General features: G+C 35.2%; 1 protein-coding gene across 2 annotated transcripts in view; it reads left to right on the top strand.

Annotated features, from left to right (window-relative positions):
* The first annotated feature begins 3,945 nt into the window (after nt 1-3,945).
* The window catches only part of LOC113817163 (carbonic anhydrase 1), a 6,714-nt gene continuing 659 nt past the window's right edge, over nt 3,946-10,000 (top strand). Inside the window, exons 1-8 of one of the 2 annotated variants that reach the window (XM_070137772.1) lie at nt 3,946-4,104; nt 6,474-6,589; nt 7,681-7,734; nt 8,354-8,524; nt 8,884-9,031; nt 9,123-9,295; nt 9,507-9,667; nt 9,891-9,977. In XM_070137772.1, the coding sequence (XP_069993873.1) occupies nt 6,577-6,589; nt 7,681-7,734; nt 8,354-8,524; nt 8,884-9,031; nt 9,123-9,295; nt 9,507-9,667; nt 9,891-9,977 (807 nt within the window). In that variant the 5' untranslated portion in view covers nt 3,946-4,104; nt 6,474-6,576. Of the gene's footprint in view, nt 4,105-6,473; nt 6,595-7,680; nt 7,735-8,353; nt 8,525-8,883; nt 9,032-9,122; nt 9,296-9,506; nt 9,668-9,890; nt 9,978-10,000 lie in introns of both variants that reach the window. The other variant, XM_070137771.1, reaches the window with a different exon arrangement.

The following is a 10,000-nucleotide window of genomic DNA, read 5'->3' as shown; positions in this document are numbered from 1 at the left end:
ATTTTCAAAGAATGTGCGGTATCGTTCAAAAACTGACATGCTAAATCATTCATATTGCACTGAGATTCTAGTTACCTCGAAACCTGTGTACAAAAAACAGATAATGATGCTTATATATACACAGAATTACAGGGAATTAGTATCACCGTAACACAGCTTATGAATCACATTCCAGTTGAATAACTGATATATTACTCCGACATGAAGGATTATGCATTATCGAGATCAAGCGAAATATTTATCACATACGAAACAATGAATTACTAGGCCCATAACTAGTAATTCTTGTAAAATATAGAGGTAAAGAATTACTGTTCTTGAATTCCTCACGTATTATTGAATGAGCACCATTGAATTATAATGTAAATGTACACACACACACACACACACACACACACACACACACACACACACACACACACACAACACACACACACAACACACAACATCACACACACACACTCACACTTACACACACACACACACACACACACACACACACACACACACACACACACACACACATATATATATATATATATATATATATATATATATAATTTTCATTTGTTAAATGATATCAAGGCAATTTTTGTGTGCCTCACTCGTGAAGAATTATTGGATCTCGATCAAGAAACTCAGGAAATTCTACCTATCCGTAATCGCACTCCTTAATTTTTATTTAAGTTTGGAATGAAAAAATACCCCTTAAGTTTCCAACATTGTAGCTAAAAACAAACGGAAATATGCGACCGTATAAAATGTTGTCAAGCGATCGTTGTTATCCACGTGCTCAGCACGGATGTCGTCACTCCCAAACAAACCTTCTTTGCATTTAAGAAACAATTTACAAACCTTAGTGATGATTAACATCAAAAAGGAAACAGTTAATTATTCTTATTTTCCGTCATATGTAAGGTGGAATTTATATACGTATAAGCGGCTACTTCCATAATGCCGCGGCGGCCATTTTGAGGCCGCGCAGCATATATTAAATAATCCTATTATAACAGCTAATTCTTTTAGGCCGAATAGGTTGCACACGCTGTACTTGTACACCGAATCAGTTGTGGTTTATGCAATTGACAACGAACTTATGCCTAACCATTTATAATTTTCACTAATACTGTGTTTATTGTAATATTAGACGTAAAGACTTATTGTTACTCGCATTTGATTAATATAACCTTCTATTGTCGCACCTCCGTTTTTATACTTCACCGTCATAAGTCCTCGATGTGGTTGCATTTCTGCCGATATATGTATTATGCGAATTTTAAAACTTTCAGCCAGCTTTCAGTACATCAATATTTCACACGTATACCTTTTCACACAGTGGCAGACACGCACTCAAGTCGTTTTATGGCCGAGTGCACAGATTTCCCCAAAAATGAGTTTTTATTGGTCACAAAAAATGACGTCAGAATTTACTGAGGTTTTCATTGGCTATAGTTTGTCCAGGTTTGTTGCAGGTATAATCCAGTAATTTACACAGAACTTCCTATTATACATGGTGCCCATTTCTTAATTATTCAAACAGGGCATTTATTATCGTCATTTCAGGTGCTATGTGTTGTACCTTGCGCGAAACATTTCAACACGATAAGATATCAATCTTATTTTCTATGATATCCTGACAGTTTTTAAAATAATTTTTGATTTGAAATGTTATATCAAACACCCTTGACAAAGGTTTTGTAAACTATTTCACCTGGGCCGATGTTCAGTCGTTCGGTAAAACTGTGTAATCAAAAGGGGCAGGCAAGGGTAGTCATTCTCCTCATCTGAAGGGGTTATGGGCGAGACGTTCGCAATAAAATATTGCCAGAGGAACGAATGTTGATTTTGCTAAATACACAATAGTCGAAATCATGTAAATGTAGCTCACGTTTATCAACACCTATACTTCCTCTTTCCGGTAAAGCCATTGGCTTTCTCTCTTATAAGTATGAATATGGGTTTATCAAATGGTATACATACCCATGATCCTTTACTGAACGGTTTGCATAGCAGGTGTTGCTATGATGGATTTCAGTTGAATTTATTGGGTGATTCAAGTGTCTGCAGTCGTCCGAGAGAAAGGCTTGGAGTTCAGCTTTCTGAGGGCTTGGTATAAGGTCATTTCATATGAAATAGCTCAAAATTCGTGATTAACTGTTCCTTGTCTCCTCTCAGCAGTGACCGAGTCGTGCGCACGAGAGAATGATGCAAGTGACAGTCTGATCTGTAGCTTCCAGTGTATCTTGCAAGATGAGATTTTGTCTTGCTCTTGGGCTTTCACCAAGAGTACAGGGTCCATCAGGTTATGTGAACTGGAAAACGACCAATGATATCCTCCCGTAATCCTATCCTCCTGAAACACCATAGGATGATCATTGGACCGACAGGGAGTATGGAAATGGACTCCGAGGATAGCCACAACTAATGCATAATCAGTACCACAGAATTCGACACTCCGATACACCCTGCAGTTCTGGAGGATACTCCAAAGCGATACAGACAAAAAAAAGAATATGTTATGTATATACATATATATGTATATAAATGCATATATACATACATATATATATATACATATACCTATATATACACACACACACACACACACACACACACACACACACACACACACACACACACATATATATATATATATATATATATATATATATATATATATACATATATATATGTATACACACACACACACACACACACACACACACACACACACACACACACACACATATATATATATATATATATATATATATATATATACAAATACATATATTTGCATATATTTGTGTTTGTGCATATATATCTATGTATATATATGTATGTGTGTTTGTGTGTGTATCTGTATGTGTATGTGTGTAAATACATACGTACACACACAAATATATATACCAATTTTGCTTAAAATACATCAAATTTTATCCCTGCTGTTGCCATCTGGCGGCTTAATCGACAAACGTCAGGGTAACAAGGACATGTGAACGACGGAAACTGAAGTCATATATGCATATGAATATGCATATAAATTTTTGATACCTTATTTAGAAATAATATGTACAAACAACTACATTGCCATTGCTGTTAATGAATTACCCATACACACATATGAATAAATGAACAAATGAACGTATACACACACACACACACACACACACACACACACACACACACACACACACACATATATATATATATATATATATATATATATATATATATATATATTACGCTGAATTCGTGAAACTGTGTTTAGTGGACTAAAGTAAAAGAAAACGTTTAATGAGATTATGCTACGTTACTAAAGCATAAAAGAACAAAAAATATAATATCAGTTCAATGAAAATGGTCAAAAATATAAATTTCAAGACCTAAGAAACCGAAAGATAAAACGAGAAGGACAAATCAAGTAGATGGATTCGGCGTGCACAACATATAAACCACGAAGACAATGAAAAAAGAACATACGATTGTGTTCATTACAACTCTCCTTTGAACTCGATCCTCAAAGAGAACTTCAACATCCAGCCACGGATTTCGTCAATGAGGGGAGGATTTGTTTGTTCTGCTGGACATCAACACTCCGCCGTGCTGTCTGGATGTAGGCCTAGATGGTAAGTGGTTTCAGGATGAATCTAGGATTTGGTCAAAATGAGGAATCGATTCTTTGGCTCGAACATAGGAGATAGGTGGAGTAAAAAGTCGAGATACCAATCTTTCATGCGGGAAGACAAGCTGTCCTACATTTGGCTCTCTTGCACACACACACATAAATTATAGGTGTGTATATATCTACTCATTCTCTATGCTGGCACATATGAGCTGTTGCTAAAAAAAGGATGTGCGTTTCCTAACCGGCGACGCACCTGCAAAGGGTCGTCACAAGAAGATAAAATGTAGCAGTGAGCCCCAGTGAGCGGCAGTTGCGTCTCGCCTCCCGCAGCGATCACTGCAATACCCGGTCGCTCCCTGGCCGAGCAGACGCGGCGAGGGCCAAGTCGGCTTCCCGAGATTGTCATGCGCGCGCAGAGCTCGCTTCGTGAAAATTGTAAATTTCACAGCATGGAGCGAGACCGGCCACGTTTTGAGGTAAAAGCATCAATTATTCAGCTTCTTACAATATTCACATGGTATAGAACGTTATATAATTCCTATTTCTAGAAGTCAAATTATGTCAGTTTTGGCAAGGAAGGGCATGTACATAGATATTATATATATGTATGTGTATGTATATATATATATATATATATATATATATATATATATATATATATATATATATGTGTGTGTGTGTGTGTGTGTGTGTGTGTGTGTGTATGTGTGTGTGTGTGTGTGTGCATGTGTGTGTGTGTGTTTGTGCATGTTTGAATGTATCTATGAGTGTATATCTATCTATCTATCTATCTATCTATAATATATATATACATATATATATATATATATATATATATATATATATATACATATACACACATATACACACATATATATGTGTAAATGTATATATACATATATACATTTATACATTTAGATGTATGCATCTATCTGTATCTATCTATCTATCTATCTATCTATCTATATCTATATATATATATATATATATATATATATACATGAACATTTATAAGTATATGTGTATATATATATGTTTAAATGTATATATATACATATATATACATATTTATATGTATATATGTATACATAGGTATGAGTATATAACCCCTCTGTTCGGGGATCGATCCCGCGCCGCCAGATCGTAAGGCGGCCGCTCTATCCTTTACTCCACCACTCACTAAAAGGATTGTGCAACCAGGCGCCATCTGGCACCATGGATTTTACCTAACTACTCATACCTGAGTAAGTATAGCGAGATTTTTGGAAAGCAGATCAAAACCCAAATCAGATAACCTGAGGTATATTAATGAAAGATGGAAACAATGCACTACCGCATTTTTATCATGAATATATAACCTCTCTGTGTGTATAATGTAATATACATATACTCAGATATGAGTAGTTAGGTAAAATCCATGGTGCCAGATGGCGCCTGGTTGCACAATCCTTTTAGTGAGTAGTGGAGTAAGGGATAGAGCGGCTGCCTTACGATCTGGAGGCGCGGGATCGATCCCTGAACAGAGAGGTTGTATATTCATGATAAAAATGCGGTAGTGCATTGTTTCCATCTTTCATTAATATACCTCAGGTTATCTGATTTGGGGTTTGATCTGCTTTCTATAAGACCCAAATGCTCACGGGGATTGTGTGTAAAATCTCGCTATACTTACTCAGGTATGAGTAGTTAGGTAAAATCCATGGTGCCAGATGGCGCCTGGTTGCACAATCCTTTTAGTGAGTAGTGGAGTAATGGATAGAGCAGCCGCCTTACGATCTGGCGGCGCGGGATCGATCCCCGAACAGAGAGGTTATATATTCATGATAAAAATGCGGTAGTGCATTGTTTCCATACATAGGTATGCATATATGTTTATATGCATATATTTATATACATTTGTATATATATGCATGTATATATGTATAAATGTATATATATACGCATATTTATATAAATATATATATATACATATTTATATAAATATATATACAGACATTTTTATCTATCTTTATATATATATTATACATATATATGTATGTATGTATATATATGTATATATACCTACATATATATATATATATATATGTATATATATGTATATATATAATATACATATACATATATACATACATATTTGGGTGTATGTTTTATTTGTACATACACACACATACATATAATATAATGTAGTATATATATATATATATATATATATATATATATATATTATATGAATTATATATATGTATATATATATATGATTATATATGTATATATATATATATATATATATATATATATATATATTATATGAATTATATATATGTCTATATATATACATATATAATTATATATATATATATATATATATATATATATATATATATATACATATATATATATATATATATATATATATATATATATATATATATATATATATATTTATATATACATATAAATGTGTGTGTGTATGCATTTATGGGTGCCTTCTTATGAATATATATATATATATATATATATATATATATATATATATATATATATATATATATATATATATATATAATACCCTATTAGAATTCCTCTGTTCATATTGCGTGTGATGCATTGTTAGAATTAGACCTGCCCTCCCTTAGGATGCTATCAATAAGCACTTTAGAAAGAGTATTTCAATGATCAAACATAAATGGCCATTTTCGAGAGAAGCCTATTTTGCTGAGGAAGAGATGAGTATTTTGGGTTTTGCATCTTAGAATACAGCTGACATTAGCATATGTACTGCGTCAGGTTATTAGCCGAACATGAATTTGTCCATGGAAAGTTATTGTATCTACCGTCTTCACAGGTGACCAGCAAGGAACGAGCTGAAAGAGAATATGAATGACCTAATATGATGGAAACAGAAAGCTGAGATATGCAGAGCCAAGGAGCTTCAGAGGAAAAAAGGTATGAGGAATCACAGTTAAGTACGAGTTCTTGATTAGCCTTTGAATTAACCGGGTTTCGTTTTCCTTGCTATGATTCTTAACATAACAATATATATATATAATAAAATAAATGGATTATACTGAGTCAACGCTCCTTATCCCAATTAGATACTTAAATAGCTATTCACTGCTGGGATGTCTTGTCTTATATTGGATTTTCTTAGCAAATCGTAATGTCTTCTCTTATTTTTATTGTAGTGTGAATATAAATGCGACAGTGTTAATCAATATTAATCTTAATATCAACAGAAAGTTTATAGTGGCATAGGAGTGACCTTTTCTGTGTGTGCCTCGCTTTCTTTCCTATTTTTTCTCTCTTTTCGGTTGTGTGAAATGCTTTCTTCGATATTCTACAAGCGAATGCCACAACTTTTGTCTACCTCGAAGCGAAAAGCGCGTTTCGGAGAATCACCTTAACCGCCGTAATCTGTGCTTCTAGTTTAATTTCCGCGTTCGGTTTAGTAATCGTCATTTTCTGTCATTTGTGTCGAGCAAATTTTCATTTTTTGAAAGTTGTTTCGATTCGGTAAGTGTCGACTCCTATATTTATTTGTCACAATTTCATATACAGATTTATGATCTATCATTGGTTATCCTCATACATTACTTAATCTTCATCTTCAGAGTAATAAAAATATCTCTATATAAACATATGTATATACACACATTCATATATATAATATATATATATATATATATTATATATTATATATATATATATACATATATATATATATATATATATATATATATATATATATATATATATATATATATATATATATATATATTCACGGATCGACACATTTAAATTTCATTCTCCATGTGGTACAGTATACGTTATTCAACTTTTTGATGATTAACTGAGCTCGTTCCTTACCTTATAAGACAATAGTAATGTGCACAAGAGAAGAATGTTCAGCCATTATACTGCAGATTTCTTCAGAAGCTTAAAACTTTTCAGCAATTGATGTCGCTGCTACTCATAGTTGCTATAGCATGCATATATATATTTTTTATCCTGTTTAAAGCTAATGTATATATATTTTCATTACTACCTATTAGCTCCTACAACTGCCCCTCCTGCGGCACCTTCATGGAGTTACGAGGGTGAAGGAGGTAAATATCAGCTGATGGCATTACTGTATTTCGTGCAGGCAAAGGTACTTGTAACACAGGTAGCGCCACTCCGTCGTCATGGAAATTCTAGTTGGCAAGTGCTGAGCTTAACACCACCTCATCACCTTTATTCACTGCAAATATCAACAGTTTTTTCTATAAATTTTCAACATTGTTTTTGCTAAATAATTTAAAAAGATACTGACAATTAATATCACACAGACAGGGTCAAATGATGTTATCGCATTTAGCCAGTAAGTTTGCACTGTGAGATATCAAATATAGTTATGTACAGCTTACTAATTGTAAAATTTGCTCAATATTATCATTATAACCAGAAATATAATCATAAACCCCATCTTTGATTTATAATCACAGAGTTCATAACATTAACAGAACTGAGAATACTCTTGGGAAAGTGCTTTTGAGTTAAATAGGCTAAACGGAGGTTTCGCTACCTGTGTTATGTGTAACTTGTGCGGACAAAAATACGAATTGAATTGGAGAACTCAACATGGTTTGAACTCGAAATTTCCTTTGCTATAAATTTGTAATTAGAATCCTAACTGAGAAGACAGTTTGTCATCGATGTAAAATATTTTTTCCGCATCTTCGACAGGTCCCGAGAACTGGGCGACGCTGTTTCCCAATTACTGTGCTGGCAGCAGTCAGTCCCCGATCGCCTTGAATGGACTCGAAGCCACTATTAAGAGCTCTTCCGACGCTTGGGTGCTGGACAAATACGACACCGTCCCTGATGATCTCATGATTGAAAACAATGGACATTCAGGTTTTATTACCACTTTTATCCCATGTTAACAATAAGGCCGGTGCCAATTATGTCTCTGATTCATGAGATATTAAAGGCCAGTCTCTAACCAGTTCCTGAAATTAAAAATAACCAGACAAATGTCAAATAATCAATTTTGGCTACGATTGTTTTCCCTACAATTATATCTAGAGTTGATTAAATGTGGGTTAATAATTTCATGTGGAAGTGATAGCAATGTTGACAATCAACTTTCCATCTTGATAGATGTTAAGATAGACTTGACAATTTGTATAAAAGATCCAGAAATGTAGTTCTTTTGGCCTTAAAGTGAGCCATTGTTGCAGTTTCTGAAGGCCTGTTTTCCTTTCCTCTTCCAGCCAAGGTTGCATGGACCATCACAGACGTCGCGGAGCTCCCCTCAATCAGCGGCGGAGAGTTGGGAGGCCAATACACTTTCGCCCAGTTTCACTTCCACTGGGGCAGCGTCAGCACACAGGGATCCGAGCACACACTCAATGGGGTCGCGTAAGTTAAAGAAGGAAGTGAAAAATTCGGACTCTACCATGTATTGACATATACCACGTCTACATTACCTACGTGCTTCCTCTCCGTCCAGATACGCTGCCGAGCTTCATCTGGTGCACTTCAAGACTGAGTATGGGTCCCTCACCGAAGCGGTCGCGCACGATGACGGCCTTGCTGTGTTGGGCATTATGCTCCTGGGCGGTCTGGTCGACAATCCCAGTCTCACGCCAATCATCGAAGGGCTTGCCACTATTCCGAATTCAGGTGTGTACGTGGCAACAAACTTCAGGATGCAACATCCTGCAATATATATGTGACTGCTATATTAGCCTTGGAAATGAAGGAAGTCTAACATTGCAGCAACTATTATTTGGTAATATATCGCGCTGTGCAGAACTTCTCTTGCAGTCCAAATACTCATCTCTGGATTCTATACTCACCTTGCATTACGATTCAACTCACCTTTGGTTTGTAGGTGACGAAGAACACCTGGCAACGATGTTCCCCCTCCAAGACCTCCTGCCGCCGGACACCAACACCTTCTACAGGTACTCAGGTTCCTTGACAACTCCCACCTGCAATGAGGTCGTCACCTGGACTGTTTTCCGAGAGCCCATAAGCATTTCCGAGCATCAGGTCAGTGGGATAAAATCATAAAGATCTACAAATACTCTCAGAATGCTGATGAATATTAAAGGTATAGAGATATTATTTATCACTGATAATGATTTATAGTGCCGATTTTATGATAATGCTAATCATATGAAGTATGGCGATTATAACGATCACCAGTTCAGCATTATTATCATTATATCAAAAACCAACACCATGTCATGAAGTGTCTTTCTCTCTCGTCCAGCTTGAGGAATTCCGCAAGCTTCTCGGAGATCACGACCACCACATTGAAGACAACTACCGCCCTGTCCAGCCCATCAACGGCCGTACGGTGAGTTAGAAGAAAATAAGGGG

The sequence above is a fragment of the Penaeus vannamei genome, chromosome 23 (genome assembly GCF_042767895.1).
Source record: "Penaeus vannamei isolate JL-2024 chromosome 23, ASM4276789v1, whole genome shotgun sequence".
In the NCBI taxonomy this organism is placed as follows: Eukaryota; Metazoa; Arthropoda; class Malacostraca; order Decapoda; family Penaeidae; genus Penaeus; species Penaeus vannamei.
This window is presented reverse-complemented; position numbering and strand designations above follow the sequence as displayed.